Source organism: Fusarium subglutinans (assembly GCF_013396075.1).
Source record: "Fusarium subglutinans strain NRRL 66333 chromosome Unknown NRRL66333_c0000027, whole genome shotgun sequence".
Classification (NCBI taxonomy): domain Eukaryota; kingdom Fungi; phylum Ascomycota; class Sordariomycetes; order Hypocreales; family Nectriaceae; genus Fusarium; species Fusarium subglutinans.
This window is the reverse complement of record NW_023502090.1, coordinates 330,286-354,657: the sequence shown is the minus strand read 5'-3', so window position 1 is coordinate 354,657 and position 24,372 is coordinate 330,286. Positions and strand designations below refer to the sequence as shown.

General features: G+C 49.6%; 8 protein-coding genes across 8 annotated transcripts; 5 read left to right on the top strand and 3 right to left on the bottom strand.

Annotated features, from left to right (window-relative positions):
• Window positions 1-95: 95 nt before the first annotated feature.
• On the top strand, window positions 96-1,336 carry FSUBG_3148 (translation initiation factor 3 subunit H; the record flags this gene model as incomplete). The annotated part of the gene is made up of 3 exons (XM_036680998.1): window positions 96-161; window positions 258-724; window positions 775-1,336. 3 exons carry the CDS (start codon window positions 96-98, stop codon window positions 1,334-1,336), a joined length of 1,095 nt encoding a protein of 364 aa, XP_036541396.1.
• Window positions 1,337-2,760: 1,424 nt separating this feature from the next.
• Window positions 2,761-4,163, top strand: FSUBG_3147 (adenosylhomocysteinase; the record flags this gene model as incomplete). The annotated part of the gene is made up of 2 exons (XM_036680997.1): window positions 2,761-3,661; window positions 3,715-4,163. 2 exons carry the CDS (start codon window positions 2,761-2,763, stop codon window positions 4,161-4,163), a joined length of 1,350 nt encoding a protein of 449 aa, XP_036541395.1.
• An 875-nt stretch (window positions 4,164-5,038) lies between these two features.
• On the bottom strand, window positions 5,039-6,231 carry FSUBG_3146 (d-3-phosphoglycerate dehydrogenase; the record flags this gene model as incomplete). The annotated part of the gene is made up of 4 exons (XM_036680996.1): window positions 5,039-5,380; window positions 5,437-5,840; window positions 5,892-6,106; window positions 6,188-6,231. The coding sequence occupies 4 exons, from the start codon at window positions 6,229-6,231 to the stop codon at window positions 5,039-5,041; spliced, it is 1,005 nt and encodes a 334-aa protein (XP_036541394.1).
• Window positions 6,232-6,739: 508 nt separating this feature from the next.
• FSUBG_3145 (DUF1640-domain protein) lies at window positions 6,740-7,571 on the bottom strand (the record flags this gene model as incomplete). The annotated part of the gene is made up of 2 exons (XM_036680995.1): window positions 6,740-7,169; window positions 7,222-7,571. The coding sequence occupies 2 exons, from the start codon at window positions 7,569-7,571 to the stop codon at window positions 6,740-6,742; spliced, it is 780 nt and encodes a 259-aa protein (XP_036541393.1).
• Window positions 7,572-8,508: 937 nt separating this feature from the next.
• Window positions 8,509-12,906, top strand: FSUBG_3144 (major facilitator superfamily transporter; the record flags this gene model as incomplete). Its single annotated transcript, XM_036680994.1, has 10 exons — window positions 8,509-9,302; window positions 9,357-9,572; window positions 9,630-9,904; window positions 9,953-10,515; window positions 10,945-11,190; window positions 11,248-11,324; window positions 11,381-11,432; window positions 11,486-11,756; window positions 11,811-12,311; window positions 12,362-12,906. 10 exons carry the CDS (start codon window positions 8,509-8,511, stop codon window positions 12,904-12,906), a joined length of 3,540 nt encoding a protein of 1,179 aa, XP_036541392.1.
• Window positions 12,907-13,348: 442 nt separating this feature from the next.
• FSUBG_3143 (uncharacterized protein) lies at window positions 13,349-13,927 on the top strand (the record flags this gene model as incomplete). The annotated part of the gene is made up of 1 exon (XM_036680993.1): window positions 13,349-13,927. One exon carries the CDS (start codon window positions 13,349-13,351, stop codon window positions 13,925-13,927), a length of 579 nt encoding a protein of 192 aa, XP_036541391.1.
• A 1,334-nt stretch (window positions 13,928-15,261) lies between these two features.
• On the top strand, window positions 15,262-20,486 carry FSUBG_3142 (clathrin heavy chain; the record flags this gene model as incomplete). The annotated part of the gene is made up of 4 exons (XM_036680992.1): window positions 15,262-15,348; window positions 15,418-15,789; window positions 15,845-20,077; window positions 20,127-20,486. 4 exons carry the CDS (start codon window positions 15,262-15,264, stop codon window positions 20,484-20,486), a joined length of 5,052 nt encoding a protein of 1,683 aa, XP_036541390.1.
• A 457-nt stretch (window positions 20,487-20,943) lies between these two features.
• Window positions 20,944-23,728, bottom strand: FSUBG_3141 (dipeptidyl aminopeptidase; the record flags this gene model as incomplete). Its single annotated transcript, XM_036680991.1, has 2 exons — window positions 20,944-21,065; window positions 21,118-23,728. 2 exons carry the CDS (start codon window positions 23,726-23,728, stop codon window positions 20,944-20,946), a joined length of 2,733 nt encoding a protein of 910 aa, XP_036541389.1.
• Between the last annotated feature and the right edge of the window lie 644 nt (window positions 23,729-24,372).

Below are 24,372 nucleotides of genomic sequence, written 5' to 3'. Positions count from 1 at the left end.
CTTGCAACACCACCCGCCTCTTTCGCGATCGTAGCGCCGAACCTCTCTCCTTCTCTCGCGGCACCGTGAATATCTCCCCCCGAATTTTTGTCAATATGGCGGACGCTCCCAACGATGCGCCTGTTGCTGCGCCTTTCCAGGCCGTTCAAGTCGAGGCTCTGGTGAGTTGAATATGCCCCACCTTTTGGTCTTTGAGACCCCCTCTTGAAGAACGAGTAAAGAAAGGGGAATGGGACTGACCTCAGTCGGTGGTGTAGGTTATCATGAAGATTGCCAAGCACTGCTCTTCGGCTTTCCCTTCTGTCGCGACTGGAGCTATTGTTGGTATGGAAAACGAGGGTCTCCTCGAGGTCACCAACACGTTCCCTTTCCCTACTGTCGACCCCGCTACGACCGACAGCCACCAGAACGATGCTTCGCAGATCGCCGCTGCTGCTCCCCGACAGAAGAACAACATTCACTACCAAAATGAGATGATCCGACACCTCAAGGAGGTCAACGTCGACGCCAACAACGTTGGTTGGTACACAAGTGCCACCATGGGCAACTTTGTCAACTTGAACTTCATCGAGAACCAGTTCCACTACCAAAGCGCCAACGAGAATACTGTCGCCCTCGTCCACGATGCTAGCAAGAGCTCTCAGGGCAACCTGACCTTCCGGGCTTTCCGCCTGTCCCCTGCTTTCATGAGCGCCTACAAGGAGGGCAAGTTCACAACCGAGAGGTACGATGATGCTATTGCCACGACCGGAGACAGATACTAACCAGTAACAGCTTGCAAAAGTCTAAGCTCACCTTCAAGGATATCCTCACCGAGGTCCCTGTCAACGTCCACAACTCTCACCTCCTCACAACCTTCCTCCACCAGATCCCTTCCGCTCCCGTGAAGGGCGATATTGAGCAGCCCTCATCGTTGGATGACCTCAACCGCAACGCTCTCGAGCCTCCTCTGTACCCCTCTATCGACAACCTCGACCTTGCGATCGACCCCTTCCTCGAGAAGACTTGCGATCTTCTGCTCGAGAGCATCGAGTCTCACTATACCGACCTCAACAATTTCCAATTCTACCAGCGACAACTCGGTCGTGAGCAGACCAAGATCACACAATGGCAGACCAAGCGCAAGGCTGAGAACGCCCAACGTGCTGCTGCCAAGCAGGCTCCTCTCCCCGAGGATGAGTGGCAGCGACTGTTCAAGCTTCCCCAGGAGCCCAGCAGACTGGAGGGTATGCTGAACGCGAAGCAGGTGGAGCAATACAGCAAGCAGGTGGATGGATTCACAGCCAACGTCAGTGCCAAGATGTTTGCCGTGCGGGAGAACTTGATGCCAAAATAGATGGAGGACGGGCGAGACGGGGATTTCAAAAAGTCTCGAGGGATTTCAGGAATACGAGACGCTCAGTGATGGTTTGCATTGGCGGCGTTCCGGACAATGTCGAATAATGTCGAGTGCTGGTCTAGATTTTAAAGCGTTGAGAGAAAGAGAGGAGCACTTGATGAGCACATGATGGGCCAGCCTGACGTTGATGTGTTGATGTTGAAGAGTCACGAAGAGATGGACACGACTGTAGCATTGCCTTGGTCATAAAATGCTGGCTTCGTAGATAGCGCCTGCAAGCAAGTTCTCTTAGTCTGAGAGCATTGAAACAATTTTACGTTTACAAGTTCATTGGTACTGTCGCTTTGTTATTTTATCTTTCAGTGAACTCGGCAAATAAACTCGGGATTTGAGGCGGTTCATGGTTGATCCAAGACCAGGGGTTCAATATATAAATATCTCATCTCACTTATAACTACACGCCGAAAAGGTACATAAAACAAATTGATGAGCCTGGTATCATCCTGAGGCTTGTAACGAGACCAAAAGGGTGCCTCCGAGCTGGCTCTCCCTCAGAATATTCGGATATACAGATTAGTCGGTCTGTTCGTAGCTTGGAGACGATCAATGACCCGTAGTGTTCGCGTGAAGCGGTGCTCGGCTTCCGAGCGGGGAATATCAAGGGTCGAGTCAAAAAAGTCAGCCAAAGCTGCATCTGTATGTACGAAGCAAGTTACAAATTATATGCACAGTCGGAGTAATCAATTGATGAGCAGATAGTCACTACAGACAGTAGAAAAGAGTCTAGCAATTTGCCCACTCACTGAATGAGAAAAATCAACGTGGTCTCCTTCTCACTAGTCCCGTATTCGTACCAAGACCTGGAGGAGCTTCCCATCATGAGAAAGCTCCTCTTTACCTCGTTATTTTTTCCTCTGGTGGGTTCTCCGAGTCCCTGAGATCCACTCTCAACTCGGAGGTACCTTTTGGCGCTTCAAATGGAACCACCAGGTTCTTCGAGGGTACCAGGTTCAGCACCCAGCCAACCACCCGCTTACAAGTACCTAGCCTGAAGATCGACTGGACTCGGAGTGCATTTCTGCTCTGCCCCGCCTCAAAATTGCTGGGCCTCAATGGCAGAAGAAAATTCTGCCCCTCATTTTGCCGTCCATTGACTTCACCGCCCGCGAAAAAAACCCCACTGACACTGCTGGGCCCTGGTCAACCCCTCCCCCTCCAGGCCCCTCCAGAGGCTCTCAGCCCATAGAAGCAGTTCTCTCTGCCCCGCCCAATGTTATCTCGTTGTTGATTCTACAACCTACATATTCTTCCTCTTCCCGTTCAACTTTTTCAGTCTCTTCTTCTTCTTCTTCTTCTTCTTCTTCTTCTCTCTTCTCCTCTCATCCATCCTTTCATCCCTTCCTCCTCCACATCCATTCATCATGTCTGCTCCCGCCCACAAGTTCAAGGTCGCTGACCTTTCTCTGGCCGCCTTTGGCCGCAAGGAGATTGAGCTCGCTGAGAATGAGATGCCCGGTCTCATGCAGACCCGAGCCAAGTATGCTGCCGACCAGCCTCTCGCCGGTGCCCGCATTGCTGGCTGCCTTCACATGACCATCCAGACCGCCGTCCTCATCGAGACCCTCACTTCTCTCGGTGCTGAGGTTACCTGGACCAGCTGCAACATCTTCAGCACCCAGGACCACGCTGCTGCTGCCATTGCCGCCGCTGGTGTCCCCGTCTTCGCCTGGAAGGGTGAGACCGAGGAGGAGTACAACTGGTGCCTCGAGCAGCAGCTCACTGCCTTCAAGGACAACAAGAAGCTCAACCTCATCCTCGACGACGGTGGTGACCTTACCACCCTTGTCCACCAGAAGTACCCTGAGATGCTCAAGGACTGCTTCGGTGTCTCTGAGGAGACCACCACCGGTGTCCACCACCTTTACCGCATGCTCAAGGATGGCAAGCTCCTTGTCCCCGCCATCAACGTCAACGACTCCGTCACCAAGTCCAAGTTCGACAACCTTTACGGCTGCCGTGAGTCCCTTGTCGACGGTATCAAGCGTGCTACCGATGTCATGATTGCTGGCAAGGTCGCCGTCGTTGCCGGTTTCGGTGATGTCGGTAAGGGTTGCGCCATGGCCCTCCACGGCATGGGTGCCCGCGTCCTCGTCACTGAGATTGACCCCATCAACGCTCTCCAGGCTGCTATGGCCGGTTACCAAGTCACCACCATGGAGAAGGCTGCCAAGGTTGGCCAAATCTTCGTCACCACCACCGGATGCCGTGATATCCTCACTGGTGAGCACTTCGAGGCTATGCCCAACGACGCCATCGTCTGCAGTAAGTTATATCACTCTTTCACCCCATGATTCATCACTGACATTGGTAAACAGACATTGGTCATTTCGATATCGAGATTGACGTTGCTTGGCTCAAGGCCAACGCCAGCTCTGTCCAGAACATCAAGCCCCAGGTTGACCGTTTCCTCATGCCCAACGGCCGTCACATCATCCTCCTTGCTGAGGGTCGTCTTGTCAACCTTGGCTGTGCTACTGGCCACTCTTCTTTCGTTATGTCTTGCTCTTTCACCAACCAGGTCCTTGCCCAGATCATGCTGTACAAGGCCGCCGACAAGGCGTGGGGTGAGAAGTACGTCGAGTTCGCCAAGACCGACAAGCTCGACGTTGGTGTCTACGTCCTCCCTAAGATTCTCGATGAGGAGGTCGCCCGTCTCCACCTTGACCACTGCCAGGCTGAGCTCAGCACCCTCAGCAAGGTCCAGGCTGAGTACCTCGGCCTCACCGTCGAGGGTCCCTTCAAGGCCGATATCTACCGCTACTAAGCGTGTGTAATCAATACCCAGGATCCTTCAACTGGATTCCTACGTGTAACGAACTTTTCCCTCTTCTGTCGACATGACAATCGGCAAAATTCTAGTTTCAACAGCATGAACTTGCATGGCATATGGGTTGGGAGAGTTACAAGGACATCTGCGGTTTTCTGATTTTTTTTCTCTCTTCTCTTCTTTGTTTCTGCTTATTTGGGTTACTTCTCTAAATCATCAAAGAGAAGACTCCTCGCAGGGTGCAGGGAGGGGCAAAAAAATCTTGCTTTTTCAACAAAATGGCGTTGGCTTTTTTGCTAATCATGATTCCCCCCTTCGAGATTATAAAAATGGATGATGAATGGAATGATATGGACGGATATGACCAAGACGAGACCTCCCCCATAGGGATGGATGAGATGGTAACTCGATACAGGTAGGCCCGTCAACCGTGGCCAGGATAGAGTAGAACTTCAAAAAGAGATATTCTGACTCTAAAATTATTGCTTCTCATGTGATTCTATCGTTATTGTATCCTTTGACTGTTGGGTCACTTCCACGGAGCATAGGGGTGAAGCCAACTTGTATTGTTTGTGCTCGGGGTTTGTTGTTTTACAACGCTTATTTCAACCGTTGAGTTGTTTCAATGTAAGGTAGCCAGCTAAAGTCAAATGAGCAGATTTAAGGTTATTTGCAGTCTATCATCCGATCTAAGGTAGTATAAGTAGAGATGAAAGACTTTCATCCCAAGTACCCAAAGTCTTAGATTAGCTTGGTATGCGTGTGCAACATAATAGAAATTCATTTGGGCTATCTATTTTTTGTTTACCCATTCTATACGTTCCGAGACTCTCTACACCGCTAAGGCGTTGATGTACAGACAAAGTTACCGTCTATTGTAGATCCTTCTGCTCAGAAACGATACTCTTCAACTTTCCTTCTGTCACTGCTAGACGAACATTGTCCATAGCCCAAGCCTCCATCAGTCTCTCGGTCTCTACAGTCCACGTTCCCATGTGTGGAACAAGCAAGACGTTCCTGTTCTTCAAGAGCCCTGGGTGAACCTCCGGTTCGTTCTCAAAGACATCAAGGCCAGCACTGGCAACTTGTCCTGATTCAAGAGCCTCGACGAGAGCAGCTTCGTCCATCACTGCACCACGAGCGGTGTTGACGATTACAATGCCATGCTTCATAATGTCGAATTGAGGTTTTGCGATAGTATGTCGAGTTTTGGGCTGTGAAGCGTCAGTTCAGAATCCCGAATATAATCTTTAATCATGACTAGACTCACGTTCAGGGGTAAGTTGAGACTCAACACATCACTGTCTTTGAGAAGTGTCTCGAAGTCAACATATTCAGCACCGTCCTCCAGATCGGGCGATAAACGGCTGCGGTTGTGATATCTCACAGTCATGCCAAAAGCGCGGGCTTTGCGTGCAACATTGCGACCAATGCCTCCCATGCCCAGAATGCCTAGCACTTTACCCTGAGGATCATGACCAAGCGATGGTGGAGGGGAACCCCGCCAAGTTCCCTCTCGTAGAGTGAAGATGGAGGATGAGATATTTCTCAAGGCGCCGATAAGAAGAAAGATAGTGATATCAGCCGTGGCATCGTCTACAGCTGTGGGTGTGTTCGAAACACGAATACCACGAGAAGTGCATTCAGAGACATGAATTTGGTCATATCCGGCACCTGGAGTATATTAGTAAGTAAACATGGTCACGGTGCACTCGAATCACTCACCATTATGGCAGATGAACTTGAGAGACTTGGGCAATACATCCAGCAACTCAGCATCAAAGAGTCCAGTAATGCCAACAGACTTGTTCGTACGGTAGATCGCCTTGACTCCATTGAAAGCACCAGACTTGGTCTCTTCTATAAAAGCAGATCGCTCATTTGACTTTGGGTAGACAGGTTCTACAATCTCGCAGAGCGAGGCAAACTCTTCATGAGCTCTAGAGCAGCATGTCAACTATAACATCGTAGAGGAAGAACGTAGAACATTCAATGTTCCTTGAGGTACGAACAGAACTTACTGCTTGGTACTGCCTAGGAAGAGGACCTTGGGTTTATCTGCCATATTTAACAATTTTGAAGAATATCGAAAATTGGGGAGAGGTTGGGTCTTTGGAGATCCTTAAAATGGGTTTATATCTAATACAATATCGAGTCACACCTCTCTTGTCCGGTCGGACTATCAAAGGACCTTCGGCTTTCAGGCCGACAGATAATACATCCCCATGACCCCATCCAAGGACATACAATGTCCGTCTATGGCGGGGTGACGTGGGGGCGGGGGCGGGGTGTGTTCTGTTGAGTCCTTGAGTTGTTGTTAAAAGGCGCCATTGAAAGCTCTTTGCCAATAAACCATAACGAGGACAACACTATAGAGTACTACAGCATGAGGAGTTGTTAGAGGAAATGTAAATTGAACCGATTTGCATCAGCTCAAGTTAATATAAGCGGTATGTTACGCACAAATTTGAATTGACACTAGAAAATCTATAGGTTAAGGTGAACCATGAACACTGTTTATACAACTCCAACCCGCCTGACTCCAACCAACACTCACCCAATGCACCCAGACTTTACATGAGCAATCTCCAAGCACCAAGTAATAGCGCTGCAAAACCGGTGCACACACCCATAAGCCACTGAAGTGTCTGGAACTTGACCTGCTCGAGCTTCTCCCTCAATGCAGCAACCTCCTGCTCAATCTTTGTCTCCGTCTCTTTGATCTTGAGCTCCTGGCCCACAGCTTCCTCCCTAATACGGCCCTTCTCTAAGTTAAGGTCGAGGCGCACGCTGGCTTGTGTGCGGCTGATCTCGTCGCGCAGTCGACTGCTGAGCTTGGCAATGTCGTTCGTCAATCGCTCGTGAGCTGTGCGCGTCGTGTTGGATTCGGTAGAATCGGCGGACAGAAGCTCGGAACGCAGCTTGGCAAAGTCGACCTTTTGAGTGTACGTTGCTTTTGCCGCATCTTCGCGTAGTACCATTGTTCGGGTGAGATTTTGGATACTGTATGGTCAGTTAGTATGGACATAGTATATGATTAAAAAATAGAGCGTACCTCTCTTCAATAACATCGTTCAGCACCTTCATCATCGCAGCCGACTGCTCTTCAGTGAACCCTTCACCCTGTAATCGCTTAACAAACTTGAGCGTATCGAAGTGGTGATCTCGTTGTCTGATGGTTGTCGCATGGAACGCTCGCTTTACAATAGGACTGTCGGCTTGAGGAGAGCGACGTCTAGGAACAGGACCAGCCTGGATTGATGCGAATGACCTCCTTTGATCGCTAGAAGGGATAGAGACAAATGGCCGTGTCGCCCGTGATACGGAGAGCGGAGCGCCCCAGCTAAGACGAGGAAGAAGGAATCGAGGCAGCATCTCAGCTGCTGCGACAGATGGAACGGCCATGTTAATATTTGCCGGGGTTGGCTATGGTTATCGGGAGCTGCGATGTCGGCGATGAAGATGGAGTTGAGAAGAAATCTACAAGGTAAAGTGACCCGAGATACGCTTGTGACGTTAATTGACAAGAGCGGGAAACACCGGCTTTGATTGGCCTCTAAAGCTAAGGTATGTCCAGCCAATTAAGGGGCGAGCTGGCAGATTTCACGACCAATTAAGGGAAGGCGGATTTGGCTTGTATAACCCTGAGATCTGAGACCAGGAAAGCAAACGACAAAAGATATTGTTGTCCCCTATTCTTTAGATAAAATTAATGCCGTTCGAAAGATCGTCTTGAATTCAATCCAAGATAAAATATTCCTCCTTCGAGTCACATCGCCTGTTCGCCTTCTTTGAACGTCCTAGAGTTTGCAAGGGCTAACCATGCTTGTGTATAATGGGTTGCGTCGGTAGAAGTGACCACCATACAGAGCCCAACTCCCAGGTATGTACTGGGTAGGTAGGTACTGCTAGGAAAATCTCCGGCGTGTACTCCGTAGAGCTGGCTAGACTCCGGTGGGAGCTGGTTATGAAAACAGAAGCATTCACGTCACATATTTGGAAATTATCTCAGGGCCATTATGATTGATAGTGCGTCATGATTTAGCTAAATCTCTCCGAATCAATGGCTTCATCCACTGCACTTCGGGTCATCATAGAATTGCGAGTGCTTGGATCTAGTAATACGGATTTAATCGAATTCCGAACTCCGTTATCTTAACCCCCCGGCATTCCCTAACTCCGGTTTCCTTCAATTCCCATACCAAAGCCCTTCAAAACTGTTTCTCGAATTCCTATCAGCCCTACTGCGCAACCGGAATTTGTTCATCACTTCTTTGTTTGTCTGTTTGGTTACGTACATACGTATAGTCTCTTGGCTCGGCAGTTACACAACCTTGGAGCCATGGCACCGCCCGAACTGCCAGGCTCTGCAACCTCTAGTACGACAGGGACTCCCGCTGGCTATGGAAGAGCTTGCACTGCATGCCAAAGAGCTAAATGCAAGTGTATCTTGAGAGCTTCTGGCCAGGATTGTGAAAGATGCCACCGTCTTGGCAAACCATGTCAGCCAATGGCAACCTCGCGAAAACGAGTTGCGAAAAAGTCAACGTCTTCTAGAACCGCTCAGCTTGAAGAGAAACTTGAAGACCTTGTCACTATTCTACGCGCTTCTCAGCCATCAAATGGACATTTGCACTCCACAGGTCCTGGTGACTCAAGCCCCTTGATGAACTCCTCCAACATGGGTCACCTCACTAGCCGGTTAGAATCACTAGCCACTGCTGCTGCTTCTTCTTCCTCCTCCTCAGAAAGTTATCCTCGTCCGTATACTGTACCTCATAATCATGATTCAAGAAGCACAGCCAATACCCAGCCCAATACCTCCCCATCCAGCATTGGTGAAGATCCCTCCACCTCTTTTGATCCCACCCCAGAAGAGGCTGAATTGTATCTGGCAAAATTCCAACAATGGCTTAAGAACTTCCCTTGCATGGTTCTACCACAAGATATTACAGCCGCGGCTCTCCGGAAGGAGAAGCCATTTTTGTGGTTATGTATTATGAACATCACCTCCATGTGTGTTGAGCAGCAGATGAAGATGAAAGATCAAGTGCGCCGAGAAATCGCCACTAGAATTATCATAAACCATGAGAGATCTATGGACTGCCTTCAGGGACTCATATGTTATATTTCATGGTCAGTTAAGCACCAATGTCCTCGTCGTAGCATGTTCTGACACTAGCTATCTAGGGCTGCCACCACTTCAAGTCCAGGCAGGCCGTTTATCATCACATTTTGCCAAATGGCTGTCTTGCTTGCATATGACCTTGGTCTCACCAAAGCTCCTATTGAAGAACAATACTTCACAGTATGTTTCAAGATGGGGGGAGGACGTCCCCCTTCACCTCGGGTACGCACTCAAGAAGAAAGACGAGCTGTCGTGTCACTGTGGTTTTTGACTTCAGTGTAAGTGTCATTCTCTCACACCATAACTCAGACTATAAATCTCATTGACCTGTATAGCATGTCATCATTTGTCGGCAAGATGGATCCTCTCCAATGGACACCACATATGAGTGATTGCCTGGAAGCTCTTGAAAGAGACAAACTATGGCTATCTGACGAGCTTCTGGTCGCATTTGTCAGGTATCAGCTAGTTGCAGACGAGGCACAGAAACTGCTCGTTCGAGATGTCATGGGCGAGTCATCTTCAGCGCCCACGTATGTTTTCAGAAAGAGCTTACTTGCCAAACTCCAAGCAGTCCGAGACGGATTGCCAGCGAATATGCCTATAACCCGTAAGTCTGACATGCATTTTTAGCGAAAGACATACTGACAGGTTCCAGCGGTTTTACAAGCACATTCGCTCGCGACAGAGGTTCAAATCAACTCCGTCGGACTCTTTATGCAAAACATCCCAGTCAATCAGCGAATTGAAAGCATGTATTCTTGCCTTCAAACAATAAGATCATGGTACGACGTTTTCTTTGGCATACCTCCAGAAGATGTTCCAGGGGCACCCTTTGCTATCTATATCCAGCTGTCTCAAGTTCAGGTTGCCCTCTATCGACTTACTACGTCTGAGGATCCTGCTTGGGACAAGGAGTTTGTCCGAAATACAGCAGACTTACTTATACTACTGGACCAAGTCGTTGAATTCTTCGCACGGCTGGATTCTGTCTACAAGATGAAAACAAGTCAAGGTGAAGAAACGGTGTTTGCTATGGGGGCTAAGATGATGAACAACATTCGAATTTCGTGGGAACCTACACTATCACGGCACCTCAGAAATGCATCTTCGATACCGACAAATCAAGGAGCAGGTCCGCCGGTGCCAACGCCTCCTCCACCTTCAGCGGCTCAGGCATCCATGGACATGGCGAACATGAATATGATTGATTTTGGTGATGTAACTTGGATGGGCGACGTTTTTGGGCCATGGGAGTTGTAGTATCTTAACGCATGGATATCGGGAAATAATATTGTACCGAATCCTTCTGGGGGGGAAAGCACCAAGAAAAGCATATGGTCCAATTAGTTCTGCGAGCTCAATAGTTGAGCGGAATTCCGTTCCAGAAGTGATACCCAACTCCGTTGGCACCACATTCAGCCTTAACACCACAACAAATGAACCCTGGGCTAGAAAGTACACTACGAATTCTTTAGAAGAGACAGTGCTTATGTCTTATATGGCTGTTTCATCAAATTGTTTAAGAATGCGGTATCCCCAAGATGCCAGGGAACTTTTTGAAAGCCTCAAGGCTCAACCACTCACTCTACTCCTTTTGTCTGAAGGTCTATATTTGAACGTGAGAATATGACTACACCGACGTCGAAGACGGAGCGTAGCGAGCCGCACCCAATCAGCGGCGATGATGAAAAGACTGAATCACGTTCAAATACACCGACCTTGAACGAACCCGCTCAAGACGAGAAGCTGGAGAAATCAGAAGATGGCGATGGCGAACTCACAACTGAGGAGGAGGAAACTGAATGGATATCGGGATGGAAGCTCGCAAGCATGATGACATCCCTTACGCTCGCTGCATTCTTGATGCTGCTAGATATGTCCATCATCTCAACGGTACCTACTTTGCATATTCAGTCCTTGGTGTTTCCACTCAATACTAAGTATATTCAGGCTGTTCCGCGCATAACTTCGGACTTTCATTCTTTACCGGACATAGGATGGTATGCCAGTGCATACAATCTTGCTAGGTAGGGTCAGCGCTAGGTTAAATCCTCCTACATTTGCTGACCATGAAATGTCACAGTGCTGCCCTACAACCACTTACCGGCAAAATATACATGTACTTCAACACAAGAGTAAGTAAGCTCCAGCCCGACCTATAGTACAGAGTCTCACATACTGCCTGCAGTGGACTTTCTTAGCGCTGTTCTTCGTGTTCGAAGTTGGCAGTCTTATTTGCGGCGTAGCCCAGTCATCTGCCATGTTGATCATCGGTCGAGCCGTCGCTGGAATAGGCTCTTCTGGTATTCAGAATGGTGCTCTTACTATGATTGCGAAGGCGGTTCCTATTCATAGACGTCCGTCTCTTGTTGGTGTTATCATGGGGTTTGCTCAGCTAGGACTCATCAGTGGGCCTTTGATAGGAGGCGCTTTTACTCAGTATACCACTTGGCGATGGTGTAAGTCATGTTCATCCTTTATCAAGGCTTTACGAATCCTGACTATTCATACAGGTTTTTATATCAACCTTCCCATCGGCGCCATCTGTGCGGTTCTGATTCTATTCGTCCATATGCCTGATCACCGAGCCAGTAGAGACGAAAGCGCCATGCAGATTCTGAAAACGAAACTCGACTTCACTGGCTTCGTTTTGTTCTGCCCTAGCATAGTGATGTTGCTACTGGCTCTTCAATGGGGTGGTCTTGAGTATCCCTGGGACTCTGCAACTGTCATTGGGCTCTTCTGTGGCGGCGGTGTTCTTTTCATTATCTTCATATACTGGGAGCATCGCGTTGGTTCAGAGGCCATGATTCCTCTTCCAATTGTGCGCACAAGAGAAGTCTGGGCTTCGTGTCTGTCACAGTCATTTCTCTTTTCCACGGTGATGGTGGCATCGTACTATTTTCCTGTCTATTTCCAATCGGCTAAAAATGCTTCACCTTTCACCAGTGGTGTCAATCTTCTTCCCAGCATTCTCAGCGTTATCTTCGCAGCCGTCGCGAGTGGCGCTCTTGGTAAGTCATCTTGGTATGGAACCTCAAGTCCTTCAGCTAACAGACGACAGCTCAAAGGGTTGGCTACTATCTTCCATTTGCCACAGCCAGCGGCGTCCTCTCCTCTATCGGCTTCGGTCTGGCCTCTTCCATGGGCCCCTACGCTTCCACAGCTACATGGGCCGGTTATCAGATCTTGATAGGTCTTGGCCGTGGTCTCGGTCTACAGATGCCCATTATAGCCATCCAGGCGAACACAAATGCTGATGTTACGCCTATAGCCATGGCAATCTTGACTTTCTCGCAGACTTTTGGCAGTGCGATTTTTATCACGGCTGCCAATGTCATTTTCACTCATGAGCTTCGTGATGAGCTTGTTGCAAGACTTCCCGATATCAACGCTGACATGATCATCGATGCCGGTGCTGGAGCAGTTAGTGAAGTTGTATCTGGAGCGGATTTACCGCAGGTGTTGTGGTCGTACTCCAAAGGTGTACGTGCGACGTTTCTGCTTGCTGTAGGCACGTCTTGTGCCATGGTTCTTTCATCTTTTGGAATGGGATGGAAAGATATCAGAAAGAAGCCCGCCCCTTCCCCTGTCCCTGATGAAGCTTGAAGGAAAAATAGCAAAGGGTTTGAGGTTCAAGCACAAGGTGAAATTTGAATATACGTAGGGTTACTCGTTTGGGGGCAATGAGTGAACAGCGCAGCATAGGTCATCTAAAAAGAGGCAACAAATAGTATGATAATCTCAGCTTAATTGTATCATTATAGTTTAATCAATCCTCTTTTCTCATTGTAATATAATTTCGAATGTCGATTGTATTTGTGTTTGCAAGTGATATATGCATTTGCTGTGTCACGATTTGCTGCAGGGTAATTTTTTTTCATTGGAGAAACACTGAATACCTTATTTGTTACTCATGCATCGTCAAATCAGCTTTAGCCTCACCAAGACTGCCATCCTTACGTCCTTGGTGTATTTGCCATCTCATTTTTTGGTAGCAAAACAAGCCACTTTTGTATCATTCAAGGGCTCGGCATCATTCTTTGCAACGATGAACCGGCCGAACCGGCCTCGAAATCGGCAACCTCGCCCCCCACGTCAACAGCAGAATAACCAACGAGGTGACTCATCACGGCCATCTCGCGCACCTGCAACACCACAGCAAGCATCAGGCACAGTCCCAACAGTACAACAAGTCATCCCTGGAGCTTCAGTATTTATCATTCTGAAAGAAGACCAGCCCACAGGAGAGGAGACAAAAGGAATAGTGCAGGATATACTCACGCGGGGCAATCATCCACGAGGTATCAAAGTGCGACTACAGGATGGCCAGGTGGGCCGAGTACAGAGAATGGGCAACACAGCTGCAGCTGTAGCGACGGCAGATGCTGGAGGTCAGACGCAGTCAACAAGATTTACTATGCGATACACAGATGTGAGGCAAGACGATGAGTTTGCTACTGGGCCTCCACCAAGGAGTTTGGCGGATTTCATACCGGATTTTGATGAGGCTTTGGGGAGTTCTGCGAGTGCTGCTGGCGTTGAGACGGTCAAGTGTCCGTTTTGCGAAGGGTTTGAAGGAGATGAGGCGGCTGTTACACATCATATTGATCGGGAACATCTATCGTAGTTGGATGTTGAAGTTTGGTTTGCTTATTATGTTTGAGCTTGGGCGAATAAAGTCTGAAATGGTGTCTGGATATAAATTGGCACATATCAAACGGATGAGGATATGGTTTGCCTGTGTAAGTGGTTGTGCACCTTGGAAATAGTTTCTCGAGATTCTAATAAGCCATATGAACAGTGCCGCCTCGGGGAGCAAGAAAACACCGGACCTTGATCTAGGGTGCTAAAATAAACTTATCAAAGATCCCCTAAACTTGGGCTAAATTTACCTAAATATTTTTATCGCTTAGGGTCAAGGTTTTGTGTTTTCTTTCCTTCCCTAGCAGGGGTATGGTGTACTGAATATGACTCCGATTATTCTCGGGTTTGTTCTTCCTCGTTTATTTCCACGAACCTTTGGATAAGTTTACAGGCGTCCCTGTCAGATCTGTTGGCACATGCATCATGCTGCAATTGAACTCAAACTGTTGTGCTACAAGCTACAGCCAGTCTCTAGACTAGAATAAATTTAACCACAAATTTGACGAAAATCAAATTGAGCCTCGCTTTCAGCCAGCGATCATCATTCTAGCAAGATATCGTCCTTTACTTTAGTTGAAAGGCTTCATACTGAATCATTATAATTCCAAATGATAGATACAGGGTAATCTGGACTTTGAAGCTCCCCCTTTTCCTTGAACGATTGGCGCCTGTTTGTTGATGACGAAAGCCTGCTTGACTCAATCTCGGCCGGCTCGGAAAATCAAGGCGCCATGCGACTAATTATTGGCTCCTGAAATAGGCTGTCAGCATTGGCACCCCGAGCCAGTGTGAGCCAGTGCACGCTAGCTCTCCAGGCACGCGAATTTCAGTGGAGGTACGTACCTTCTGCTCTGGTGCAGTGCTGCACCTCCACTCTCCACTTCGATGCAGCTGTACCTGTGGCTCCTTCCTTCCAAACCAAACAGAACAGGTAACGTAACCCAAAGTGACCTGGACCTAACCTAACCTTCTTCCTGCTCTCTCCTTTAACCAAAACACCTTCGACACCCATTCCTGATCCTCCCTCTCGACGACTTATTCGCCTGCGCCCATCAGTGGAATTCGCATCTCCACGTCGTCGCTTTTGTTTTCTTTTTCTTCGATTCCTCGCGCTTTCTCTATTTCGAAATCTCGTCTCCAGCCACGCGGCGTATGGAAGCTCAAACTGCGCCAACCATAGGCAGCCCCAGCATAATTACTGACGATCGATCCGAGATCGATACCAATTCTTCTTCCCAGTCTTTCGACCGAACTCGAGCTTAGGAGCGTCGATTTGAGAAAGGTCCTTTTTACCTCATCATAGGCCACACCGGCGCCATGCCGACTCTGCCCATCAAGTTTCAGGAGCTTGTCCAGCTCGCCAATGTTGGCGTGGACACGCAGAGCATTGGCTTCAACTCCTGCGTATGTCCCACAAAATGCCACCAGCTACTTGGTCGCGATAAACAATGTCATGAGCTAACTAGAAGCTAGACACTCGAGTCCGACTCCTACGTATGTGTGCGAGAGAAGAAGAACGAAGCTGCCCAACCTGAGGTTGTTATTATTGAGCTCAAGAATGGCAACAACGTAACCCGTCGGCCGATCAAGGCCGACAGTGCCATCATGCACTGGAACAGACAGGTTATTGCTCTCAAGGCTCAGTCTAGAACGCTGCAGATCTTCGACCTCGAGCAAAAGAAGAAGCTCAAGTCCTGCACCATGAACGAGGATGTGCAGTTCTGGAAGTGGATCAGTGAGAACGAGCTTGGTCTTGTCACAACAACCAGTGTCTTCCACTGGAATGTCTACGATGCGGGTCAAGATGCCCCCGTCAAGGTCTTCCAGCGCAATGATAACCTCCAAGTGAGCCGCTTTCATCCGCTACTAAAATGGGATTATAGTGCTAACGGCGTTTCAGGGCTGCCAGATCATCAACTACCGAGTTAACGGCGATGGCAAGTGGATGGTAGTCGTTGGCATTTCATCCCAGCAGGGCCGTGTGGTTGGTGCCATGCAGCTCTACTCTAAAGATCGTGGAATCAGCCAGGCCATAGAAGGTCATGCCGCCGCCTTCGGTACCCTTCGCCTGGAAGGTGCTCCCCAAGACACCAAGTTCTTCAGTTTCGCTGTACGAACGGCAACCGGCGCCAAGCTTCACATCGTCGAGGTCGACCATCCCGAGTCGAATCCGGTTTTCCAGAAGAAGGCTGTCGACATGTTCTTCCCCCCCGAAGCAACCAACGATTTCCCCGTCGCTCTCCAGGTCTCTCAGAAGTACGGCGTCATCTACATGGTGACCAAGTACGGCTTTATCCACCTCTATGATCTCGAGACTGCCTCGTGCATATACATGAACCGAATTTCTAGCGAGACGATTTTCACAACATGCACAGACGACGGCTCCTCTGGTATTGTTGGCATCAACCGAAAGGGTCAAGTTCTTTTCGTGACCATCGACGACAACAACATCATCCCATACCTTCTTCAGAACCCCGCCAACTCAGAGATGGCTATCAAGATGGCCTCAAGAGCTGGACTACCCGGTGCTGATAACCTTTATGCCCGCCAATTCGAGCAGTTGTTCAACGCCGGAAGTTATCTGGAGGCTGCTAAGGTTGCCGCCAACTCCCCGCGAGGCTTCTTGCGAAGCGCCGAGACTATTGAGAAGTTCAAGCGCCTTCCTGTTCAACCTGGTCAGATGGCTTTCACACTTCAATACTTCGGTATGCTCTTGGACAAGGGCGCCTTGAACCGCGAGGAGACCCTTGAGCTTGCACAGCCTGTCCTCCAGCAGAACCGCAAGCATTTGCTCGAGAAGTGGTTGAAGGAGGGCAAGTTGGACTGCTCTGAGGCGCTCGGAGACTTGGTCCGTCCTTACGATATGAACATGGCCCTTACCATCTACCTCAAGGCGGAGGTCCCCGCAAAGGTCGTTGCTGGTTTTGCTGAGACAGGCCAGTTTGATAAGATTCTCCCGTACTCGGCTCAGACCGGCTATCAGCCTGATTACATCCAACTTCTTCAGCACATCATTCGTATCAACCCTGAGAAGGGTGCCGAGTTTGCCAGTGCTTTGGCTAATAACGAGCAGGGCTCCTTGGTTGATTTGGAGCGTGTTTGCGACATCTTCCAAGGGCAGGGTATGATCCAACAAGCCACTGCCTTCCTCCTGGATGCGCTGAAGGAGAACAAGCCTGAGCATGCCCGCCTTCAGACCCGACTACTCGAGATGAACCTCATGCATGCTCCTCAAGTTGCTGAGGCTATTCTGGGCAATGAGATGTTCACTCACTTCGATAAGTCTCGCATTGCCCAACTTTGCGAGCAGGCCAACCTTCCTCAGAAGGCTTTGGAGCTCTATGAGGACCCTGAAGCCATTAAGCGCGTCATTGTCAACATTCCTGGCTCTCCCAACTTCAACCCCGATTGGCTTACTACCTTCTTCGGCAAGCTCTCTGTTGAGCAATCCCTTGATTGTCTAGATGCCATGATGAAGACGAACATTCGACAGAACCTGCAGTCAGTGGTTACTATCGCCACCAAGTACTCCGACCTCCTGGGAGCCGTTCGCCTGATTGATCTCTTTGAGAAGTACAAGACTGCAGAGGGTCTGTTCTACTACCTCGGTAGCATTGTGAACCTGTCTGAGGACCCTGACGTGCATTTCAAGTACATTGAGGCTGCTACCAAGATGGGCCAATTTAACGAAGTTGAGCGACTGTGCCGCGATAGTAACGTGTATAACCCAGAGAAGGTCAAGAACTTCCTTAAGGAAGCCAAGCTGCCCGAGCAGCTTCCTCTGATCATCGTCTGCGATCGTTTCAACTTCGTTCACGACTTGATTCTGTACCTGTACCAGAACCAGCAATTTTCTGCTATTGAGACCTACGTCCAGTCTGTGAACCCTACACGAGCTCCCGAAGTCATCGGAGGCCTTTTGGATGTCGATTGCGACGAGAATGTCATTAAGCAGTTGCTGCAGACCGTTAACGCACAGGCTATCAGCATTGATTCGCTTGTCTCTGAGGTTGAGTCTCGAAACCGACTCAAGCTTCTCTTGCCCTTCCTCGAGAAGACCCTTAACGAGGGTAACCAGCAGCAAGCTGTTTTCAATGCTCTTGCCAAAATTTATATTGATTCCAACAACAACCCAGAGAAGTTCTTGAAGGAAAACGATCAATACGATACTTTGACAGTCGGAAAGTACTGTGAGAAGCGTGATCCCAACCTAGCCTACATTGCCTACTCCAAGGGACAGAACGACCTGGAGCTCGTCAGCATTACAAACGAGAACTCCATGTACAGAGCCCAGGCGCGATATCTCTTGGAGCGATCTGACAATGAGTTGTGGGGCTTCGTGCTGAGTGAGAACAACATTCACCGACGATCTGTCGTCGACCAAGTCACCGCGACCGCGGTTCCCGAGGCCAATGACCCTGCAAAGGTCTCCGTGGCCGTTGCTGCTTTCCTTGAGAATGATCTCCCTCTCGAGCTTATTGAACTTCTTGAGAAGATTGTTCTCGAGCCTTCACCTTTCAGCGATAACCAGAATCTTCAGAACTTGCTTATGTTCACTGCTGCCAAGGCTGATAAGGGACGTGTCATGGATTACATTCACAAGCTCGACAACTACAACGCCGATGAAATCGCCACTGCCTGCATTGAGGTTGGCCTCTTTGAGGAAGCCTTCGAGATCTACAAGAAGGCTGATAACAAGTCTGCCGCTGTTGACGTCCTGATCGAGAACATCGTCAGCATCGACCGTGCCCAGGGTTATGCCGAAGAGGTTGACCTGCCCGAGGTCTGGAGCAAGGTTGCCAAGGCTCAGCTTGATGGTCTCCGTGTTTCTGATGCTATCGAGTCCTACATTAAGGCTGAGGACCCTCGCAACTACCTGGAGGTCATTGAAGTTGCCACCCACGCCGGCAAGAACGAGGACCTTGTCAAGTACTTGCGCATGTGTCGCAAGACCCTCCGTGAGCCTGCCATCGACACTGCTCTGGCTTTCTCCTATGCTCGCCTTGACCAGCTCTCCGAGCTTGAGGACTTCCTCCGAGCTACCAACGTTGCTAACATTGAGGAGTCTGGTGACAAGGCTTATGAGGAAGGCTTGTTCGAGGCTTCCAAGATCTTCTACACTAGCATTTCTAACTGGGCCAAGTTGGCAACCACTCTTGTTCACCTTGGTGACTACCAAGCTGCCGTTGAGTGTGCCCGCAAGGCCAACAACATCAAGGTGTGGAAGCAGGTTCACGAGGCCTGTGTTCAGAAGAAGGAATTCCGACTTGCCCAGATTTGCGGTCTCAACTTGATTGTCGATGCTGAGCAACTGCAGACCCTAGTCAAGGAGTACGAGCGCAATGGTTACTTTGACGAGCTTATCAGCCTCCTCGAGCAAGGTCTTGGCCTTGAGCGTGCCCATATGGGAATGTTCACCGAGCTTGGTATCGCCCTCTCCAAGTACCATCCCGACCGCCTCATGGAGCACATCAAGATCTTCTGGTCTCGCATGAATCTCCCCAAGATGATCAAGGCCTGCGAGGAAGCAAACCTCTGGCCTGAGCTGGTTTTCTGCTACTACCACTATGACGAATTTGACAACGCTGCCCTTGCCGTCATCGAGCGACCCGAGAACTCCTGGGACCACCAGCAGTTCAAGGAGATCGTGGTTAAGGTTGCCAACCTGGAGATCTACTACCGTGCTATCAAGTTCTATGTTGAGCAGCATCCCTCGCTCATCACTGATCTTCTTGCAACTCTTACCCCTCGCATTGACGTTAACCGCGTTGTCAAGATCTTCCAGAAGAATGATGACCTCCCTCTCATCAAGCCTTTCTTGCTCAACGTGCAAACTCAGAACAAGCGTGTTGTGAACGAGGCTGTCAACGACCTCCTCATCGAGGAGGAGGACTACAAGACCCTACGTGACTCAGTTCAGAACTATGACAACTACGATGCTACTGAGCTGGCCAGCCGCCTGGAAAAGCACGACCTCATCTTTTTCCGCCAAATTGCTGCTTCCATCTACCGTAAGAACAAGCGATGGGAGAAGTCAATTGCCCTGTCTAAGCAGGACAAGCTTTACAAGGACGCCATCGAGACCGCTGCCCTCTCTGCCAAGACCGAGATTGTCAGCGACCTCCTTCAATATGTAAGTACCAGTCGAGACCTGGAAATTTCTAATATACTGACATCTCCAGTTTGTCGATATTGGCCACCGCGAATGCTACACTGGCATGCTGTACGCTTGCTACGAGCTCATCCGCCCTGACCTTGTTCTGGAGCTCTCATGGCGCCATGGTCTCATGGACTTCTCTATGCCTTACATGATCAACATGCTTGCCCAGCAAACAAAGGACCTCGCCCTTCTGAAGGCAGACAATGAGGCCCGCAAGGCAAAGGAGCAAGAGAAGGAGAAGACCGATGACAACACACCAATCCTCGGCGCTTCTAGACTCATGATCACAGCTGGACCTGGTGGCATGGGCTCTTCACCCTCGCCTGCACCATATGGCCAAGCAAACGGCTTCGCGCCGCAGCCCACCGGCTACGGTTTCTAGATGCAGGTACCGGTACCGACGTGGCGCTGCCTCCCCTATTATCATATCCGAGGATCGGTAGCGCATAATCAGTATCTTGTTCATGGGCAGGAGAATAAATTCAAAATGGATTCGTACCCGCCGTACCCGCCTGCGGATATCAGAAAAGGATAGTTTATTGGCGAGGATACAGATCCTGTAATCATATTTTTGCTTCTCGCGCGAGTTGCGCGTGGGGGCGTTGAAAGGAGGATTTTGAGCGATTGGCCTCAAGGGCTTTTGTGGTAGACTGGAGGACGAAGTTCTGATACTAAATTTCGCAGTCAGACGCATGTATTCTGTCGGACTGCTGTATGTTGTATGATAGTACATTGATTTGTCATTGTTATCTTGTCTCTTTAATGCAACGCTGTGACACGCCATGATGATACCGTTAATCTGCCATAATGCAATCCAGACACTGTTACGAAATGCTATTCTAAACCAAAGACACTGCATCGATATCACGCTTCTCCTTCTCGACGCCATCCTTGTGAGGCTTAGGGTTAGAGATCTTGAGCCACTCGCCATTAAAGGCGTTGATGAGCCAGTTACGAAGTTCTAGAGCCCTTTGTTAGTCCCAGTTTGCTACATCTAAAAGGTATAAACTTACTATCGTATACAATCCGGTTTCCGTTGTGGAAGAAAATACTGTGGTCGCTATCAGGGAAAACATGAACATCATAGTTCTCTACACCCGCAAGATCAAGCTCGTCAAGCAGCGTGAGCGAGTTCTGGAAGTGGACATTGTCATCGGCAACACCGTGCATAAGAAGGAAACGCTTGTTGCTGCCGAGAGCTGTGGCATTGGCGATCATGGACATGTCGTAGCCGTCGGCGTTCTCTTGTGGTGTACGCATGTAACGCTCGGTGTAGATACTGTCGTAGAAGCGCCAGTCAGTGACAGGGGCGACAGCCATGCCATAGCTGAAAGTACGTCCAGCGTCTTGCTCAAGTGTCTTGAGGGTGGTGAAGCCGCCATAGGACCAGCCCCAGATGGCCAGGCGACCGGCATCGACGTAGGGACGGGAAGCGAAAGACTTGGCAGCAGCGATGTGATCTTGCGACTCTAAAACACCGAGTTGGGAGCGGACTACTACACGGTGCTTGCGGCCAAGGAAACCTGTGCCTCGAGGGTCAACAGTGACAACTAGGTAGCCAAGGGCTGAGGCGACATAGGCTTGGAAGTCAACTGAGAATCTCTTGGTAACAGACTGAGAGCCTGGGCCGGAGTATTGCTGGAAGAGGACAGGGTATTCCTTCTTAGGGTCGAAGTGAGGGGGACGTCTTTCAACGTAGTTGACCTCAACTCCATCACCAAGATCGAGGGTGCCGTATTGCATAACAGGAAGCTCGTGGCGACGGGCACGCTCGGCTAGCTCGGAGTTGTCCTCGACGACACGCTCGTAGGTAAAGACACTCGAAGGCGTGGAGACGACCTTTTGGCTGGGAACTTTGGGTCCACGGTATGACAGGAGGACGAAGCCTGCACCCTTGGAAAAGGAAGCGTCGTAGTAAGCCTCAGTTTTAGGGTCAGTTAGAGCTTCGAGAGAGGTACCGTCAAGCTTGACAGAGTAGACATGGCGCTGGATAGATGACTCTTTGGCGGCGATGAAGTAGACCAAATTATTTGCAAGATCGATTGCTGAGGGAGCATCATCGATTTCCCATTTGCCCTTGGTAAGCATGATGGGCTCAGGGTTGTCGAGAGGAGTGAAGTAAGCCAGGTGATCATAGCCCTCGTGGAGATAAGAGTCAACGTATCCATCGTGATCACGACCGTTCTCAGGATCAGCAGGGATATAAGCTGTCTTGTGGGAGATCTCGAACCAACCACCGTCAATCTCATCGACGTCGATAGTGTTGACAGTCTTGCCCTGGCGAGAACCAACGTCGATCAGGACGACCTTGAGAACATCGCTGACACGGTTGGTCTCCTTGACGAGAGCCTTGCCACCGGCCCAGAGAAGATTGTTGATGATACGATCATCATCTGCAAATGCACCATCGATATCAACAGAGAAGACATCCTTCTTCGACACATCGTAGAAGAGCAGGTCAACGACTGGGTTGTGGGCACCAGCCTTGGGATACTTGATCTGCTCAACCTCGGGATACGCCTCTTCTCCCTCTTCGGGGTCTGTACCGCTGGGTCGCTTGATGAAGAACTGAACTGGAAACTCGGGAACACCCGTTTCGTTTGTGCGAAGGAAGGCCAAGTACTCGCCATCGTCAGACCACCAGGTAGCGCTGCGGCCACCAAAGACTTCTTCCTCGTAGACCCAGTCGGGAATACCGTAGAAGTACTCCGGGCCACCGTCCTCGGTGATCTTGACAACATTCTTCTTATCGTCCAACTTTCGGATGTACAAGTTATTGTCTTGAGTAAATGATATGGCATCGCTCTTGGGACTCCAAGTAGCGAGCTGAACTCGAGCATCAGGCTTGCCAGGGACGAGCGGTTCAGCTTCTTGAGTCTCGACATCGAGAATGAAGTAGATGGCGCTGAAGGAGTGACGCCAGTTCTTCTTCTTTTCGACACCGAGAAGGACCTTGTTCAGATCGGGGCTGGGCTCGTTCCATTCGGGAGAGTATTGGTTTCCTTCGTAAACAAAGAAGTTGTCCTTCATCAATGTTCGCGACTTGGAGGCTTTGACGTCTGTGTCGATAGGCGACCTGGCCTCCTTATCGCTGCGGATATCCTCGACAACGATGTATGGCTTCTCGCTAGCTCCAACCTCAAGCAGCAAACCATCCTCTCCATCAGGACCGCCAATCCAGCTGATACTGTGTGACTTGGCCTGCCAGAAGCCACTGAAGAGCTGATCCATTGTAACGGCCTTTCCTGAACCTCGAGTCGCAGCATCAGGGTCGTGCTCGGTATCGCTCTCGTGATGATATGAACCGAAATAGAGGAATGCGCCGAGACCAATGAGCCAAGTTGCTACAAAGACAGAGCCGACAATGATGAGAATGCGTCGCAATCTTCTATCCATGGGCTCGTGATGCAGGGAAGCTCCAGGACCGAGGAAAGGACCCGTCTCTAGGTCATCCTCTTCCTTTAGGGGATCATCGTCCTCGAGGGCTCGAGAATCGGTGTTATCTCTTGAAGCGTCCATCATTGTCTTCTCTTGTATCCTATCGAACACAAGACTCGTCGTCGAAGCCGAAGAGATGGAATCGTCCGAGTATCGACGGTCGCTGGCAGGGCTCAACGGGGACATATTTGAAGCTATTATTAGGGGAGGGTATCCTCCGTTGTATATCCTGTTGGTTGTTGGTGGTGTTTGTGGTACGCGAGTCTAGTTTATTGGTGCTGGGGCATGTTGCGGTGCGCGCGGAAGCGAGCGTCGGAGAATGAAATGAATAACGAGAGGCTAGTGAGAGCAAACAAATGAGTCAGGAAATGGTTGTGGATGAAAGAAGAGAAAGAAACGAGGCGTCAATTGGATCTGTATTCGGTTGTCAATAGAGACTAATAACCAACGCGAGGGGATGATGGGCTATGCTAGTTGATGCTGATGCTAATGCTACGTCTAAGTCTAAGCTCGTGCTCGTGCTCGTGCCAACTTGTCGCATCGGGCAAAGCTTCTGATGACGTAAGCTGTCGATCAGTGAGTTTCTCATTGAGGGCTTGTTTCGATCAATCTGTCCTCATACATTTATTTCTTCAAATGTATGGCATTGAGTGCTAGTCACTCTGTATCGTGTTTCAACTGCCTCGATACGATGTGAGGTCCGGCACATGCAGCATCATCCATCCCCGGCCTCCATATCCCGGATGGCGCCCCACTCATGAAATCCGGGGTATTGTAATCGCGATTGAGGTGGGCTCATGGTCTATGGACAAGCCTTATGTAGGAAAAGG